Here is a 19,286-nt window from a genome sequence, read left to right as displayed (position 1 = left end):
TGTTAATTGGGGAGTTAATTGGGGGGGGGTGTCTCATAAATTAGGGGGGGTGTCCCGGATCCTTTTTGGGGTCATCCCCCCAAAATCACACTCCTCGCTCCAGCCAATCAGAAGTCTTTATTTGTTTGGGGGGAGGGGTCAACCCCCCTCTGCTTCCCAGTCCCCTCCCAGTCCAAACCAGTTCCCCCCAGTTTGGGATCTCCCACCCCATTTTGGGGCAAAATCCACCGATTTCGGGCGCGGCCGCCCTCACCCTCCCCCAATTTGGGGTCCCCTTGGCGGCTCCCTCCCCCAATTTGGGGGGGGGGCCTAAAATCCCCCCCTCCCCCTAATTAATTCCTTAATGAGGTGGGGAGGGGAGGAGCTTGTGAGGGGGCGGGGCCACACGGCAGCCCCGCCCCCCGGGGCTTCCTTAAAGGGGCAGTGCCCCTAATTTGGGGGGGGGGGTTAAAAGGGGGGGTGCCCCCATTTTTTGGGTCCCCCCCCCAGAAAATGAACCAATGTGGTTCGGGGAATTCATTTCATGGAAATGGGGGGGTGGGGGGCGAGGGGGCGGAGCCTTCTCTGATAGGCTCCTCCCCTTTGCCCCACCCCCCAAAAATGGGCGATTTCACGGAAATCGAGAAAAACGAAAGGTGGGCGGCGGGGGGAGGGGGCCGTTTTGGGGTGCCCCCCCCGCATGATGTCACATCCGAGCTGCCCCGCCCTCTGATGACGTCATCTAGGAGGTGGGGGAGGGGCGGCGTGCCCCCGGCGGCTCTTCAGGAGGAGGCGAAGCTGGGGGGGGGGAGAAAAAGAGGGGGGTCACGACCCCAAAATCTTGGGGATTGACCCCAAAATCTTGGAGGGGGTAGGGGAGGCCCCAAAGTTTGGGGCTGCCCCAGGATCTTGGGGTTTGGCCCCAAAATCCTTGGGGGAGTCCCGAAATTTCAGGAGGAGGGGGGCGTGTTGCTTTAGGGGGAGGGCCCCCAAAATTTGGGGTGAGAAAGCAGGAATTTGGGGTCAGGCCCGGCTTCGGAGCACCGCGGGGGGGTTTTGGGGTGAAAAGGCAGGATTGGGGGTACGGGGATGGTTTGGGGGGGGGCACAGCAGAGGGGTTTTGGGGGTCAGTGGCTGGATTTGGGGACAAAGTTACAGGAATTGGGGATTTTGGGGTCATTTGGGGGTGGTGGTGGTGCAATTTTGGGGCAAAGCAGCAGGATTTGGGGCAAAGCAACCGGATTTAGCAATTCTGGGCTCATTTGTGGGGTTTCAGTGGTGCCGTTTGGGTGCAAAGCAGCTGTATTTGGGGGTAAAGCAACAGGATTTGGGGCTTCTGGGGCCATTCAGGGGGTTCAGCAGTGCAATTTTGGGGCAAAGCAGCTGGATTTGAGGATTCCGGGGTCATTTATAGGATTTGGGGCAAAGCAGCTGGATTTAGCAATTCTGGGGTCATTTATGGGATTTGGGTGCAAAGCAGCCAGATTTGGGGATTGTGGGGTCATTCAGGGGGTTCAGCAGTGCAATTTTGGGGCACAACAGTTGGATTTGGGGATTCTGGGGTCGTTTATGGGGTTTAGGTGCAAAGCAGCCAGATTTGGGGATTCTGGGGTCAATTATGGGGTTCAGCGGCTCAATTTTGGGGCAAATCAGATAGATTTGGGGCACAGCACCAGGATTTAGGGATTCTGGGGTCATTTATGGTGTTCAGTGATGCAATTTTGGGGCAAAGCAGCAGGATTTGGGGTGCAGCAACAGGATTTAGCAATTCTGGGGTCATTTATGGGGTTCAGCAGCTCAATTTTGGGGCAAAGCAGCCAGATTTGGGGCAAACCAAATGGATTTGGGGGTTCTGGGGTCATTTATGGGGGTCTAGTGGTGCTATTTGGGGGAAAATCAGCAGGATTTAGGGCAAAGCAAATGGATTTGGGGATCCTGGGGTCAATTATGAGGTTCAGTGGTGCGGTTTGGGGACAAAGCAGCCAGATTTGGGGCACAACAGCCAGATCCAGCAATTCTGGGGTCATTTATGGGATCTGGGTGCAAAGCAGCAGGACTTGGGGCTTCTGGGGCCGTTTATAGGATTTGGGGCACAGCAGCAGGATTTAGCGATTCTGGGCTCATTTGCGGGGTTTCAGCGGTGCCGTTTGGGTGCAAAGCAGCCGGATTTGGGTTTTGGGGTGGGGGTGGGGTTCTCACCTGGTCCCCGGGGGCCCGGGGGCAGCAGCCCGTGGGGCAGGTCGTGCTCCAGGTTGCGGGCGCCGGGGTCGGCCCCCAGGCCAGCAGCAGCCGCACCAGGGGCTCCTGGCTGGGCCCCCCGGCAGCGCCGCCGCCATGTGCAGGGGGTGTTCCCGTGGGCCTGGGGGGGGGGTGGCAGGGGGAGGCATCAGACTGGGGGTGACCGTGGGGCCCGTAGGGACCCCTAGGGACCTCCAGAACCCCCCATAGTGCTCCTGGGACCCATAGGGACCCCTAGGGACCTCCAGAACCCCCCCCATGGTGCTCCTGGGACCCATAGGGACCTTCAACCCCCCCCCAGGGTGCTCTTAAGGCCCATAGGGACCCGTAGGGACCTCCAGAACCCCCCCATGGTGCTTCTGGGACCCATAGGGACCTTCAACACACCCCCAGGGTGCTCTTAAGGCCCATAGGGACCCATAGCGACCTCCAGAACCCCCCATGGTGCTTCTGGGACCCCTAGGGACCCCTAGGGACCTCCAGAACCCCTACAGGGCTTCTATGTTCTATAGGGACCTGTAGGGACCTCCAGACCCCCCCCCCCCCCATGGTGCTCCTGGGGCCCATAGGGACCCATAGGGACCATCCAGACTTCCCCAGGGTGCTCTTATGGCCCACAGGGACCTCCAGACACCCTACAGTGCTTCTATGGTCTATAGGGACCCACAGGGACCTCCAGAGCCCCCCATGGTGCTCCTGGGACCCATAGGGACTCATAGGGACCTCCAAAACCCCTACAGGGCTCCTATGGTCTATGGGGACCCATAGGGACCTCCAGAACCCCTACAGGGCTTCTATGGTCTATAGGGAGCCATAGGAACCTCCAGAACCCCTATAGTGCTCCTTGGACCTCTAGGGACCTCCAGAACCCCTACAGGGCCTCTATGGTCTATAGGGACCCCTAGGGACCTTCAGAACCCCCCAGGGTGCTCCTGGGACCCCTAGGGACCTCCTGAACCCCTACAGGGCTTCTATGGTCTATAGGGACCCATAGTGTCCTCCAACCCCCCTATAAGTGCTCCTGGGACCCATAGGGTCCTCTAGAACCCCCTACAGTGCTCCTATGGTCTATAGGGACCCATAGGGACCTCCGGACCCTCCCATGGTGCTCCATTGGTCTGTAGGGACCTACAGAGACCTCCAGCCCCCCATGGGGCACCTATAGGGACCGATAGGGACCTCCAAGTCCCCCATGGCGCTCCTGGGACCCACAGGGACCTATAGCACCCGTAGCAACCTATAGGGACCTGTAGGGACCTGTAGGACCCATAGGTACCAACAGGTCCCAGAAGGGCCCATGGGCACCTATAGGGACCCATCGACAACTATAGGGGGCCCAGAGGGGCCTATAGGACCCATAGGTGCCACCAGGGACCCAGAAGTACCAATAGACACCTATAGGGACCCATAGGGACCTATAGGCACCAACAAGGGCGTCTGTAGGGACCTATAGATACCCATAGGGACCCAGCAAGAGCCAAGGGACCTACAGCGACCCCATAGGCACCATCAGATACCCATAGGGACCCAGAGAGACCTATAGAACCCATAGGGAGCCCCAGAGCCCCCCATGGAGGTCCCAGCACCCAGAGGCACCCACAGACACCCCACAGGCCCCATAAGTCTCCTGGAGACCCCATAGACAGCTCTGACCCCACAGAGAGCCCCACTCTCCATAATTCCCCCATAGGGCCCTATAGAGCCTCCTCCTAGCCCCATAGGTGCCCCATAACCACCTCCAGCTGCCCCATAGGTGCACCATGGGCACCCCAAATCCCTCCTAGATCCCCCAAAGTGCCACCTGGAGCCCCATAGGTGCCCATAGATGCCCTATAGGTCCATAGATGCCCTATAGGTACCCCATAGACACCCCATAGACACCCCATAGGTGCCCTATAGGTCCACAGGTGCCCCATAGATGCCCTATAGGTGCCTCATAGGTCCCCATAGATGCCCTATAGGTGCCCCATAGATGCCCAGAGATGCCCTACAGGTCCACTGGTGCCCCGTAGGTGCCCCATAGGTGCTCACAGATGCCCTATAGGTCCATAGGTGCCCCATAGATGCCCCATAGATGCCCCATAGGTCCATAGGTGCCCCACAGATGCCCTATAGGTGCCCCATAGGTCCCCATAGATGCCATATAGATGCCGTATAGGTGCCCTATAGACACCCCATAGATACCCTACAGGTCCATAGCTGCCCCATAGATGCCCTATAGGTACACCACAGGTCCCCATAGATGCCGTATAGGTGCCCTATAGACACCCCATAGATGCCCTATAGGTCCATAGGTGCCCCATAGGTACCCCATAGGTGCCCCATAGATATCCCATAGGTCCATAGGTGCCCCATAGACACCCTATAGGTGCCCTCCACGTCCATAGGCGCCCCATAGGTGCCCTATAGGTGCCCCACAGGTGCCCCCAGCCCTATGGCTCGTTACCTTCATGTTGACGAGGCGGGGGCCACCCCGGGCTGGCGCAGCAGGAGGTGGGTCAGGGCCAGGTTGCCCCCCTGACGGCCAAGTGCAGCACGGTCTGGCTGCTCTTCATGTCCTATGGGGGGGGGGGGGGGGGGGGGGGCGTCACCCATGGGTGCCCCCCAGCACCCCAAAATGGGGACCCATGGGGCCACCCCCCCCCCCAAAAAAAATAAACCCCCATACCTGGCTGCCGCAGTCGGCCCCCATCCGCAGCAGGAGCTCAACGCAGAGGAGCCGCTCCTGGGGGGTCGGGGTCGGGGACCCCCCCGGCACCCCCCCCGGCGCGCAGGGAGGCGTTATGGGACAGCACGGCGCAGTGCAGCGGGGTCTGGCCTGGGGGGAGGGTTAAATGGGGGGGGGAGAAGAGGGGTGGTCGCTCTGCCACCCAAAAATAAGGGGGTTCCCCCAAAACTGGGGGTGACCCCGTTGACAGCCCCAAATTCTGGTTGTGCCCCCCAAGTCAAAGAGCCCCCCCCAAAACGGAGACCCTCACCCCCACGTTTGACCCCCCCAAACAAAGACCCCAAAAAACAAGTCCCCCCCAATCGCCTCCCCCCCCCAAAAAAAATCAGGGGATTCCCCCAAAATGGGGGCGACCCCATTGACAGCCCCAAAGTCTCCTAATATAAGCCCCCCAAAATGGGGTTGCCCCCCACTCAAAGAGCCCATGGGACCCCCCTCCACAAATGGAGACCCCTCATCTCCAATTCTCCCCCCTAAAACAAGGCTCCCCCAAATCAAGGCCCCCCCCAAATCGTGCCCTGCTCCCCCTAATAAGGACCCCCCCAAAAAAGCCCCACAAATTCACCCCCAAACCCTAAACCTGAGTCCCCCCCAAAGACCCCCTCAAAACTGGCGACAACCAAGGGACCCCTCCCCTCAAGGATGCCCCAAACCAGACCCCTCTTCCCGAGACCCCATAAACTGGGGGACCCCCAAGACGCCCCCCTCTAGGATTGGGGTTGCCCCCTCGGTGACCCCCCCCCAAATTTTACCTTCAAAGTTCCTGGCCTCCACGTTGACCGGGACCCCTGACGCCATCACAGCCTGGGGGGGGCAGGGGAGTGGTTTTGGGGCGCCCAACGGGTTCCTGGGTCCCCCTGGGCAATTTTGTGGGGTCTGGACCCCCGGGGGGGTGTTTTAGGGTGCTCCCACAGTGGGTTTTGGGGTGCCAGGGGGTCCCCGTGGGGTGTTTCGGGGTGTCAAGGTCTCCACAGGGATTTGGGGGTGCCAGGGTCCCCATAGGGTGGGGTGGGATGCCCTGGTCCACATGGAGTGGTTTTGGGGTGCTGGGGTGTCCGTGGGGTGGTTTTGGAGTGTCCCCAAACACCCAGGTCCCTATGGGGCACTTTTGGGTTGCCTGGGTTCCCATGGGATGGTTTTGGGGTGTCTCCCAACACCTAGGTCCCCCTGGGGCAGATTTGGGGTTCTAGGGTGCCTATGAGGGTGGTTTTGGGGTAGTTTTGGGGTTCCAGGGTCCCCATGGGGTGGTTTTGTGGTGCCTGCTCGGGTCTCCGTGGGAGGTTTCTGGGGTTTTGATGTGCCCATGGGTGGTTTTGGGATAGTTTTGAGGTCCTGGGTCCCCATGGAATGGTTTTGGGGTTCCAAGGTCCCCATGGGGTAGTTTTGGGTTGCCCTTTGGGTTGGTTTTGGGGTGCCTTCTTGGGTCCCCATGGGATGTTTTGGGGTTTTGTGGTCCCCATGGGGTGGTTTGGGGATGGTTTTGGGGTCCTGGAGTCCCCATGGGATGGTTTTGGGTTTCTGGGGTCCCCATGGGAAGGTTTTGGGGTGGTTTTGTGGTTCTGGGGTCCCCATAGGGTAGTTTCGGGGTGCCCACGGGATTGGTTTGGGGTCGGTTTTGGGGTCCCCTCGCCCTACCTGGAGCACGCGGGGTAGCCCGTAGGTGGCGGCGAGGTGCAGCACCGTGCGCCCGCGGTGGTCGGCGGCATCGGGGTCGGCGCCCAGGGCCAGGAGGTCCCCGAGGACCCCCGGGGCCGCCGCTGCCGCTGCCACCAGCAGGGGGGTCTGGGGGCAGCAGGGGGCACCCGTTACTGGGGTGCTCCCCGTTGTTCCCCGGTATTCTCTATTAATCCCCATTATTCCCCATTACTCCCCATTATTGCCCGTTATTCTCCATTTTTTCCCCATTATTCCCCTTTATACCCCATTACACCCCATTATACCCCGTTATACCCCATTATTCCCCATTACTCCCCATTGCTGCCCCATTTACCCCATAACCTCGTTATCCCACCCCCATGACCCCATTACTGTCCCGTTACCCCCCTTAACCTCGTTATCCCGCCCCCACGACCCTATTATTGCCCCATTTACCCCATAACCTCATTATCCCACCACCACAACCCCACTATTGCCCCGTTACCCCCCAACTTCATTATCCCGCCCCCACGACCCCATTATTGCCCCGTTCCCCCCCATAACCTCATTATCCCGCCCCCACAACCCCGTTATTGCCCTGTTCCCCCCCCCCAACCTCATTATCTCACCCCCACGACCCCATTATTGCCCCATTTACCCCATAACCTCATTATCTCGCCCCCACGACCCCGTTACTGCCCCATTTACCCCGTAACCTCATTATCCCGCAACCACGACCCCATTATTGCCTCGTTCCCCCCATAACCTGTTTGTCCTGTCCCCACGACCCCCTAACCTCGCTATCCCGCCCCCGACCCCATAATTGCCCTGTACCTTCCCGCGGTGCTCGCGCAGCTCCAGCTGCCCCAGCGCCTTGAAGACCTCGGCGGCCGCCCGGGCGGGGGCACGCAGCCCCCTGGCGCACAGCACGTGCAGCAGCCTGGGGGGGGGAACGGGGCGTTGGGGTGGGGGCAAGACCCCACCCTTGTCGGCCCCGTTGACCTACCCGGGACTGTGTCGCCCCCACAGGGTCACCCCATTGACCCCCACGGCCCCCGTTGACCCTATTGCCCCCATTGACCCTATTGCCCCCTCGTTGCCCCCATTGACCCCCCCATTGCCCCCACTGGTCCATCACTGACCCTGTTGCCCCCCTTGTTGCTCTCATTGCCCCCCCCCCAATTGACCCCATTGGTCCTTCATTGACCCTATTGTCCCCCTCATTGCCCCTATTGCCCCCCATTGCTCCCCTTGGCTCTTCATTGACCCTATTGCCCTGCCATTGACCCTATTGCCCTCTGTTTGCTCCCCCTTGGCCCTTCATTGGCCGTATTGTCCCCCATTGTCCCCATTGAACCCATTGCCCCCCCCCATTGCCCCCATTGGCCCTTCATTGACCCTATAACCCCCCATTGCCCCCCCATTGCCCCCCATTGCCCCCATTGGCCCTTCATTGACCCCACTACCCCCTCATTGCCCCTATTGCCCCCCCTATTTGTACATCATTGACCCTATTGCCTCCCCCTTGCCCCCCTTGGCCCTTCATTGACCCTATTGCCCCTGCATTGTCCCCATTGACCCCACTGCCCCCTCCCATTGCCCCCATTGGCCCTTCATTGACCCCAATGACCCCATTGGCCCTTCATTGACCCTATTGCCCTGCTCATTGCCACTGTTTCCCCTATTGCCCCCTCATTGACCCCACTGGCCCTTCATTGACCCTATTGCCCCCCATTGACCCTGTTGTCCACCTCACTGACCCTATTGCCCCCCGCTCTCCCATTTGCCCCCATTGACCCCCCATCAACCCCATTGGCCTTCCCTTGCCACCAGTGGCCCCCCATTGGCCCCATTGCCCCCACCCCATTTCCCCCCTGCTCCCCAGATCCCCCATTGCCCCCCGTCACCCCATTGCCCCCATCACCCCCATTGCCCCTATTGCCCCCTGCTCCCCAGTTACCCCATTGCCCCCCAGTTCCCCCATCACCCCCATCACCCCCATCACCCCACTGACCCCAATCCCCCCCATCGCCCCCATTACCCCCTTGCCCCCTCAATTCCCCCATTGCCCCCAGTTACCCCATTGCCCCCCATCACCCCCATTGTCCCCATCACCCCAGTGACCCCAATCCCCCCATCACCCCACTGACCCCATTACCCTCCCCCCCAGTTCCCCCATTGCCCCTGCATTGCCCCCCATTGCCCCCATTGCCCCAATCACTCCCATCACCCCAATCACCCCAATCACCCCATTACCCCCCAGCCCCCCCATGCCCCCCAGTTACCCCATTGCCCCCCCCAGTTCCCCCATCACCCCCATTACCCCAGTGACCCCATCACCCCCCTGCCTCCATCAACCCCATCGACCCACTGACCCCAATCCCCCCATCACCCCACTGACCCCGTTACCCCCCCCACCTCAATGACCCCTTTACCCCCCCCCCACCCCCCCGCTCCCCCGTGCCCCCTCCTCACGTGTCGCCCTCCTCGTCCTGCCGCAGCAGCTCCCGGGGGTCCAGGGCCCGCAGCGCCGCCCCGGGCGGCTGCCAGCTCCCGGGGTCCGGTTCGGGATCGGGGTCGGGATCGGGATCGACCCCCCCGGGACACCCCCAATGTCACCGCCCGGCGGCGGTGGCAGGGCCCAGGGGGGCCGGGGGAGCGAAGGGGGCAGCAGCCTGGGAGGGGGTAGGTTTATTGGCCCTATTGCCCTTCGTCTTGCCCCTATTGCCCCCATACCCCCCGCTGACCATATTACCCCCCGTTGACCCTATTACGCCCCCATTGACCCTATTGCCCCCCATTGCTCCCATACCCCCCATGACCCTATTACCCCCCACAGTGACTCTATTACCCCCTCCATTGACCCTTTTACCCCCACATTTACCCTATTGCCCCCGTGTTGACCCTATTACCCCCCATTTACCTGTTGCCCCCTATTGCCCCCCCCCATACTCCCTCATTTACCCTACTACCCTCCCATTAACCCTATTACCCCCTGTTGACGCTATTGCCCCCGTATTGCTCCCATACCCTCCCATTGACCCTATTACCCTCCCATTGACTCCTGTTATGCCCCAATTGACCCTATTGCCCCCCTATTGCCCCTATATGCCCCCATTGACCCTATTACCCCCCTATTAACTCCTAATGCCCCTCCATTTCCCCACTGACACCCCCATAGCTCTTCTTGCCCCCCGCTGTCTCTATTGCCCCCCATCTTGCCCCACTGCCCCCATATCCCATCCCATTGCCCCCCTTGCCCCTATTGCTCCCATATCCTGCTCCCACTGCCCCTCCTTGCTCCTATTACCCCCCATCTTGCCCCTGTTGCCCCCCTTGACCCTATTGCCCCTATATCCTGCTCCCATTGCCCCCCTTGACCCTATTGCCCCTATATACTGCCCCATTGCCCCCCTTGCCCCTATTGCCCCCCTTTGCCCCTATTGCCCCCATATCTGGCCCCATTGCCCCCTCTTGCTCCTATTGCCCCCTTCTTGCCCCACTGCCCCTATATCCTGCCCCATTGCCCCCCTTTGCCCCTATTGCCCCCACCTTACCCCTATTGCCCCCATATCCTGCCCTATAGCCCCCCTTGCCCCATTGCCCCCGTATCCCACCCCACTGCCCCCCTTGCCCCATTGCCCCCATATCCCACTCCCATTGTCCCCCTTTTCCCTATTGCCCCCAACCTTGCTCCTATTGCCCCTATATCCCGCCCCATTGCCTCCCGTTGCCCCTATTGCCTCCCCTTGCCCCTATTGCCCCCCTTGACCCTATTGCCCCCATATCCTGCCCCATTGCCCCCCTTGCCCCCATTGCCCCCCATTGCCCCCTGCCCCTATATCCTGCCCTATTGCCCCCCCTCACCCCTATTGCCCCCCCAGCCCTCCCCCGTGCCCCTCTAGGGTCCCCGCTCACCCTCGCAGCTCCCCAGGGTGGGGGCTCGACCCCATAAGCACCCCCGGGCCGCCGTGAGGTGCAGGGGGGACCCCACAGGCCCCCGGGGGGGGGTCACTGGGGGGGGGCGAGCCAGGGGGCAGCCGGGGGAGGGGGATGGCCCAGGGGCACCTGGGGGGGGGGGGAAATGGGGTGAGGGGGTGGGGATGGGGGGTTATGGGGTCATGGGGGGATATGGGGGGATATGGGGAGTATGGGGGGGATATGGGGTCATTTAGGGGGGATATGGGGGAGTATGGGGTCATGGGTGGGATATGGGGGGACATGGGGGGATATGGGGAGGATATAGGGTCATGGGGGGATATGGGGTGGATGTGGGGGGATATGGGGGAGTATGGGGGGGATATGGGATCATGTAGGGGGGATATGGGGACATGGGGGGATATGGGGTCATGGGGGGATATGGGGGGGATATGGGGGAGTATGGGGTCATGGGGGGATATGGGGACATGGGGGGATATGGGGGGATATAGGGTCATGGGGGGATATGGGGGGATATGGGGGGATATGGGGGAGTATGGGGAGTATGGGGGATATGGGGTCATGTAGGGGGGATATGGGGACATAGGGGGGATATGGGGTCATGGGGGGATATGGGGGATATGGGGGAGTATGGGGTCATGGGTGGGATATGGGGGACATGGGGGGGTATGGGGGATATAGGGCCATGGGGAGATATGGGGTGGATGTGGGGGGATATGGGGGAGTATGGGGGGATATGGGGTCATGTAGGGGGGATATGGGGTCATGTAGGGGGCATATGGGGACATGGGGGGATATGGGGTCATGGGGGGATATGGGGGGGGATATGGGGGAGTAATGGGGTCATGGGGGGGATATGGGGACATGGGGGGATATGGGGTCATGGGGGGATATGGGGGGGGATATGGGGGAGTATGGGGTCATGGGGGATATGGGGACATGGGGGGATATGGTGGAAGATATAGGGTCATGGGAGGGGTATGGGAGGGGATATAGGATCATGGGGGATATGGGGGGATATGGGGGAGTATGGGGGGAGTATGGGGGGGATATGGGGTCATGTAGGGGGGATATGGGGACATGGGAGGATATGGGGTCATGGGGGGATATGGGGGAGTATGGGGTCATGGGGGGATATGGGGGATGTGGGGGAGTATGGGGTCATGGGTGGGATACGGGGGGACATGGGGGGATATGGGGGGGATATAGGGTCATGGGGGGATATGGGGTGGATGTGGGGGGATATGGGGTCATGGGGGGGATATGGGGGGACATGGGGGTATGGGGTCATGGGAAGGGTATGGGGGATATGGGGCGCTGGGGGGTATGGGGAGGATATGGGGGGATATGGGTGGGATATAGGGGGGAATGGGGGCGATATGGGGTCATGGGGAGAGGATGGGGAGGAGATAGGGGAGATATGGGGGATATGGGGGATATGGGGTCATGGGGGAGTATGGGGGGGATATGGGGCCATGGGGGGGATATTGAGGAGACATGGGGGGGTATGGGGGGGGTATGAGGTGGATATGGGGGATATGATGGGATATGGGAGGGATATGGGGACATGGGGGGGATATGGTGGGAAGATACGGGGTCATGGGAGAGGTATGGGGGATATAGGGTCATGGGAGGGGTATGGGAGGGGATATGGGGTCATGGGGGGTGTGGGTGGGATATGGAATGGATCTGGTGTCATGGGAGGGTATGGGGGCAGTATGGGGGGATATAGGGGATTTTTGGGGGAAATGGAGGATATGGGGGATATGGGGGGATATGGGGTCATGGGAAGGGTATGGGGGGTATAGGGTCATGGGGGGATGTGGGGATACGGGGGAAAAAATGGGGTCATGGGGGGGGGTCATGGGGGAGACATGAGGGGATGTGGGGGGGTATGGGGGGGACACGAAGGGGATATGGGGTACATGGGGGGGTTGTGGGGGGGATATGGGGCCATGGGGGGGGGATATGGGGGAAATGGGAGAATATGGGGACAAGAGGGGACACGAAGGGGATACGGGGACATGGGGGGGACATGGGGGAATATGGGGGGACACGGGGGGATGTGGGGGCATTGGGGGACATGGGGGGATATGGGGGCATGGGGGGTTATGGGGACAAGGGGGGGACAAGGGGGAGGGGGGACACGGGGGGGCCACGCTGCTCACTCACCACCCGGGGGGGCCCGGCCGTGCCCTGTGTGTGTTGAGGGGGGAAGGGAACAGCGAGGTCAGCATTGGGGTGGGGGGGGTACACAGGACAGCCCCCCCCCCCCCGTGTCCGTGGGTGTCCCACGAAAGGGGGGAGGGTCACGGTTGGGGGGGGGGGGGTCACGGGGGGGGGGGGGGGTCACTCACCGGGGGTCTCCCCCGCTGCGCTGCTGCTGCCTCAGCACCTTCAGCAGCTGCTTCACCGTCTGGGGGGACGCGGGGGGCGCCCGCCTGCGGGGGGGGGGGGGGGGTCTCGCGTGGGTGTCCCGTCCCCCCCCCCTTTTTAAATCCCCTCCCTTTAAACCCCCCCCCTTTTAACTCCCCTTTGACCCCCTCCCTTTTTGCCCCTCCCCCTTCCCCCTTGCCCCTCCCTTTTTGCCCCCCCTTGCCCCCCCCTTTTCCCCTCCCTTTTGCCCCCCCCCCCTTTTTCCCCTCCCCCTTTCCCCCCCCCCTTTTTCCCCTCCCCCCTTCCCCCCTTCCTCCCCCCCCCCCCCGGGGGACACGCGTGGGCGGCGCGGAATATCCCCCCCCCGCCCCCCCAGGCTCTCCCCGTGACGTCACGGGGATTCCCCCCCCTACGTCACCGCCCGCCCCCGCGTGGGGAATCCCGGCCCCCCCCCCCCTTAAAGGGACCGCGCCCTATTTTTAAATGGGGGGGTCCCCTCGTCTTAAAGGGCCAGCGCGCATTAAAGGGGTGCCCCCCCCCCAAAAGGAGACCCCCCCCTTAAAGGGGAGTCCCCCCCCCCTTAAAGGGACAGCGCCCCCCTTAAGGCGCTCTTAAAGGGCCAGTGTCCCCCTACCCAGTCTCTTAAAGGGCCAGCGTCCCAATTCCCACTCTTAAAGGGCCAGTGTCCCTCTCCCCCCTTTCTTAAAGGGCCAGTCCCCCCATTCCCCACTCTCTTAAAGGGCCAGCGTCCCCTTCTCCATTCTCTTAAAGGGCCAGTATCCCCTTACCAACTCTCTTAAAGGGCCAGCGTCCCCCTCGCCATCTTAAAGGGCCAGTGTCCCCTTCCCCACTCCCTTAAAGGGCCAGTGTCCCAATTCCCACTCTTAAAGGGCCAGTGTCCCTCTCCCCTCTCTCTTAAAGGGCCAGTGTCCCCATTTCCCCTTTCTTAAAAGGCCAATGTCCTCTTCCTCACTCTCTTAAAGGGCCAGTGTCCCCCTCTCTATTAAAGAGCCAGCGTCCCCCTCCCCTCTTTCTTAAAGGGCCAGTGTCCCCCTCTCCGCTCTCTTAAAGGGCCGGTGACCCCCTTCCCGCTCTTAAAGGGCCAGCGCCCCCCTCCCCTCTGTCTTAAAGGCCCAGTGTCCCTCTTCCTGATTTCTTAAAGGCCCAGTGTCCCCTTCCCCTCTCTCTTAAAGGGCCAGTGTCCCCCTACTCAGTCCCTTAAAGGGCCAGCGTCCCCCTCATCATCTTAAGGGGTCAATGACCCCCTCCCCTCTCTCTTAAAGGCCCAGTGTCCCTCTTCCTGATTTCTTAAAGGGCCAGTGTCCCCTTCCCCTCTCTCTCTTAAAGGGCCAGTGTCCCCCTACTCAGTCCCTTAAAGGGCCAGTGTCCCCTCTCCTCTCCCTCTTAAAGGGCCAGCGCCCCCTCCCCCTCTCCCTTAAAGGGCCAGTGTCCCCATTCCCACTTTCTTAAAGGGCCAGTGTCCCCTTCCTTGCTCTCTTAAAGGGCCAGCGCCCCCCCTCGCCATCTTAAAGGGCCCGTACCTCTCTGGGGGCGCATCCCGGCGGGCCGAGGTGGAAATGGGGCCCGGCGGGGCCCGGAGACCGTTATAGGGGGAGGGGGGGGGAGGGGGAGGCCCCGCCCCGGAGGGAAACGCCGCCGGCGTCGCCGCGGTGACGGTGACAGCGGGGGGGGGGGGGGGCGGGGCGTGGGGGGGGCCCCGTGGGACCTGGGGGAGGGGGGGGGATGGGTTCCCCCGGGGTTATGTCACGGGCGGGGGCCGCCCCCGCGTGACGTCAGCGGAGCCTTTTGCAGAAGTGCCCCCTCCCCCCCCCCTCCACCCCCAAAACCCCCATCCCTCCCTAGGGGGGTGCGCTGGTCCTTTAAGGGCTTCCCTACCACCCACCCCCTCACCCCCAAACGACCTCGGGAACCTCCACGGCCCCCCCCGCCCCCCACCGCCCACGAACTCCCTGGGGGGGTCCCTGGTGGGATTTGGGGGGTTCCTGGGGGCGTTTGAGGAGTTCCTGGGGATCATTGGGGGTCATAGGCGTCGTTGGGGGTCTCTGGGGGTATTTGGGGGGTCCCTGGGGTAATTTGGAGGTCCTAGGGGTCATTGGGGGTCCGTGGTGGGATTTGGGGGTCCCTGGGGGTATTTGGGTGTACCTGGGGGTAATTGGAGGTCCTAGGGATCATTGGGGGTCACTGGAGGGATTTGGGGGGGTTCCTGGGGGTAACTGGGGGTCCTTAGGGACATTGGGGGTCCCTGGGGGTAACTGGGGATCCTAGGGGTAATTGGGTGTCCCTGGAGGGATTTGGGGGGAGTTCCCTGGGGGTAATTGGGGGTCCTAAAGGTCATTGGGGGTCTGTGGGGGTAACTGGGGGACCCTGATGGGATTTGGTGTGTTGCTGGGGGTATTTGGGGGATCCCTGGGGATAATTGGAGGTCCTAGGGGTCATCGAGGGTCCCTAGTGAAATTTGGTGGGGTTCCTGGGGGTCCCTCGGGGTCCCTGGTGGGATTTGGAGGGGGGTCTGGGGGTAATGGAGGGTCTCTGGGGGTAATTGGGGGGTTCTAGGGGTCGTTGGGGGTCCCTGGAGGGATTTGTGGGGGTTCCTGGGGGTAAATGGGGGTTCTAGGGGTTATTGGGGGTCCCTAGTGAAATTTGGGGAGGTCCCTGGGGGCAACGGGGGTCCTAGGGGTCCTTGGGGGTCCCTGGGGGTAAATGGGGGTCCCTGGGGGTAATTGAGGGTCCTAGGGGTCGTTGGGGGTCCTAGGAGGGATTTGGGGGGTGTCCCTGGGGGAATTGCGGGTCCCTGCGGGTGCCTGGGGGGGCCCTGGGGGTCATTGGGGGTCCTGGGGGTTGCTTGGGGGTCTCTGGGGGTATTTGGGGGTCTCTGGGGGTAACTGAGGGGTTCCTGGTGGGATTTGGGGGGGTCCCTGGGGGTAATTGGGGGTCTCTGGAGGGATTTGGGGGTCCCTAGGGGGTTTGGGGGGGTCCCCGGGGTAATTGGGGGTCCTAGGGGCCGTTGGGGGTCCTAGGAGGGATTTGGGGGGGTCCCTGGGGGTCGTTGGGGGTCTCTGGTGGGATGTGGGGGGTTCCTGGGGGTATTTGGGAGGGTCCCTGGTGGTAATTGGAGGTCCTAGGGGTCATCGGCGGTCCCTAGTGAAATTTGGGGGGGTTCCTGGGGGTCATCGGGGGTCCCTGGTGGGATTTGGGGCGGTATCTGGGGGTAATTGGGGGTCTCTGGTGGGATTTTGGGGGTCCCTGGGAGGATCTGGGGGGGAGGCATGCGGGTAATTGGGGGTCTCAGGATGGATTTGGGGGTCCCTGGGAGGATTTGGGGGGGGTCCCTGGGCATCCCTGGAGGGATTTTGGGGGGGTCCCTGGGGGGTAATTGGGGGGTCTAGGAGTAACTGGGGGTCCCTGGTGGGATTTGGGGTGTTCCTGGGAGTATTTCGGGGATCCCTAGGGGTAGTTGGGGGTCCCTAGGGGTAGTTTGGGATCTCTGAGAGTATTTAGGGGGTTTCTGTGGGTATTTTGGGGGTCCCTAGGGGAAGTTGGTGGTCTCTAGGCGTATTTGGGGGTCTCTTCAGGGATTTGGGGTATCCCTAGGGGTACTTTGGGGTCTCTGGGGGTATTAGGGAGTCCCTGGGGGATATCTGGGGGGGAAGTTGGGCCGTTTTGGGGGGTTAAAGGTATTTTGGGTATTTAGGTATTTTGGGCATTTAGGTATTTTGGGGGGTCTCTGGAGGTATTTAGGGAGGAATTGGGGGAGTCAGGGTGACATACGTTGGGGTCCCCGAAGGGTTTTTTGTGGGGTTGCGGGCATATTTGGGGGAACCTGGGGCTATCGCTGGGGTCCCAGAAGGCATATGAAGGCCCCTGAACATTTTGGGGGACCCCAGGGCGCTGAAGGGGCAGATGGGGGAGGTCCATGGAAGTGTTTGGAGGCATTTGGGATCGTATGGGGAGCATCTGAGGGTTCCTGGGGAGATGTGGGGGCACCTGGGCACATTTGGGGCCTATTCGGGGGGTGCGTGCCTATTGGGAGGATTTTGGGGGGCGTCCCTGGGGTATTTGGGGGGGTCCTAAAGGTATATGGGGGAACGTGGAGTCCTGGTGGCATTTGGAGGATTTTAGAGGTCTCTGGGGTTATTGGGGTTCCCTGGCACATCTATTTGGGGTCCCTGGGGGTATTGGGGGGCTCCTGAGGTATTTATTTGGGGTCCCTGGTGGCATTTAGGGGATGTTGGAGGATCACTGAGGGTAATTGGGGTCTCTGGAGTATCTGGGGTACGTGGGGCATTTCTGGGGGGGGGGGCTGGGGGCATTTGGGGTCCCTGAGGGAAGCTGGGGGGGTCCCTGGAGGTATTCGGATGGATTTTAGGGGTCCCTGGGATTATTTGGGGCCCCTGGAGCATTTATTTGGGGGTCTCTGGGGCTATTTTACCCAATTTGGGGTCCCTTTCACTCCCCCTAGGACCTGTGCTTGGTCCCGCCCCCTGGTGCACATGGCTCCACCCCCTTTCCCCAGGCTCCGCCCCCACCCTGTGCCTGCAACACCCCCTGGGCCATTATTAGTGATCCCCAGGCCAATTTGGGTAATTAATGACCCTCAGGTGAAAGGAGCTCATTAGTGATCCCTGGGACAATTTGGGTAATTAATTTGGGGTCCACACCCCATCTCCACCCCCCCCCCCCCCCCCAGTTTAGGCCCTGCCTCCAGCACCAGTTCCACATAGCTCTCCCAGTATAGCAGTAGGCAACCCAGTGCATCCTCCCAGTATAACCCAGTTACACTCAGAGAACCTGAGAATGGTTGAGGTTGGAGGCCATCTGGTCTTGATGGCCCTCTGTTGGACTCTTTCCAGTACGTCCAGGTCTTTCTTGGACCGGGGGGCCCAGAACTGGGCCCAGTACTCCAGGTGGGGGTGTTCCTCATAAGATTCTTCTTGGGGTTCTTATCGAGGTTCTTCTTGGGGTTCTTCACAAGATTCTTATTGAGGTTCTCCTTCTTCACGAGGGGGGTTCTTCTTGAGGTCCTTCTTGGGGGTCTCCTTGGGGTTCCTATGACGTTTTTATCGAGGTTCTTCTGGAGGTTCTTCTCCATCCATCCCCAGGCAGAGCTCCGTGCTCTCCAGCCGCTCGTTCACATAGAGAGAGCACCACATAGGGGTTGGGGCAGGAGTCTTCCTCCCACCGCTTTCCCCCTTCCCCTTCTCCAGAGGCCATGCCAACCTCGGTGGTGGGGATGGGTGCTGCCATCTTCTCACAGCGGTCGGGGGCTCTACGTTTGACGCCGCACCACATCCTTAAATGCTCTCGTAAATCCTCCTCCTCTTGGTGGCACAGCTCTTCTAAGATGGCCACCTCCTGCGCAGCTCTTGAGATGTCACACAGCAAAAAAAAAAAAAAAAAAGCCATGAAAGGGGAAGGAGAAGGACGGGGGCTTGTTATGAAAGTGTCCCGAACACCCGCGATGCGCAGAGGCCCTGCTTCCCAAAACGCGGCCAAAGAGCACTTGCTGATGGGAAGTAGAGAAAAACTGTTTGCTCTCTCATCGCTTTTGTGTGGCTTTTGCTTTTATTTTAGCCTTTTTTTTTTTTTTTTTAACCTCTTTTATTTTTTCCCTTTATTTAAATAATCCTTATATCAATGCGTGAGCCGTTTTCCCCCCATCATATTTTCTCCCCTGCCCCCTTCCTTTGAGCAAGTGGCATGATGGGCCTAACCTCTTTATTTTTATTTTTTCACCTTTAATTACGTTATCCTTATCTCAATACGTGAGTCTTTTTTTCCCCATCATATTTTCTCCTCCCTCTTCCTTTGAGCGAGCAGTGTGGTGGGCCTCAGCTGCCCATCAGTGTGAAACCACCACATCTCCACAGCCTCTGCCGTCCGAATCTCCATCTACATCATGGCCTCCAGTCTCTCAGGAATATTTTCTCCAAAATCCACTGGTCTACAGTGTAGGTTGTAACAAGGAATGTGTCGAGGACCAAAGATTAACCATTTTCTTCGAAATCCACAACTTGTCTTCTGCACGAGTTGCTCCAGACTTGGCCTCTCCAGTTAAAGGGGAGCTTGGCCTTCCCTGATATCAGAGGGAGGTAGGACATCTCAAAAATTCTTTTTCTGCAAAGAAAAGCTGAGAAATTTGGGGTTGTTCAGCCTGGAGAAGGGAAGGTTCCCAGGAGGCCTTGTAGAGGCCTTCCAGTACCTAAAGAGGCTGACACGAAAAGGGGTTTTAAACTAAAAGAGGGGAGATTTAAATTGGATATTTGGAAGAAATTCTTCACTCTGAGGGTGGTGAGGCACTGGAACAGGTTAACAAGAGAAGCTGTGGATGCCCTATCCCTGGAGGTGTTCAAAGCCAGGTTGGTTGGGCCCT

The 19,286-nt window shown here is 60.5% G+C and overlaps 1 protein-coding gene across 1 annotated transcript; it reads right to left on the bottom strand.

Annotated features, from left to right (window-relative positions):
• Nucleotides 1-721: 721 nt before the first annotated feature.
• On the bottom strand, nt 722-18,005 carry NFKBID (NFKB inhibitor delta). The gene is given in 16 exon segments (XM_066987007.1): nt 722-777; nt 2,179-2,250; nt 2,253-2,294; nt 2,297-2,320; nt 2,323-2,338; nt 4,664-4,686; nt 4,689-4,736; nt 4,739-4,775; nt 4,886-4,963; nt 4,965-5,035; nt 5,698-5,749; nt 6,581-6,727; nt 7,415-7,520; nt 9,056-9,193; nt 12,877-12,960; nt 17,770-18,005. Coding segments are annotated over 16 exon segments (1,230 nt in total).
• Between the last annotated feature and the right edge of the window lie 1,281 nt (nt 18,006-19,286).

This window comes from Anser cygnoides, chromosome 37 (genome assembly GCF_040182565.1).
Source record: "Anser cygnoides isolate HZ-2024a breed goose chromosome 37, Taihu_goose_T2T_genome, whole genome shotgun sequence".
Lineage (NCBI taxonomy): Eukaryota > Metazoa > Chordata > Aves > Anseriformes > Anatidae > Anser > Anser cygnoides.
Note: the sequence above shows the minus strand (reverse complement) of the source record. Positions and strands in the feature narration are given on the sequence as shown.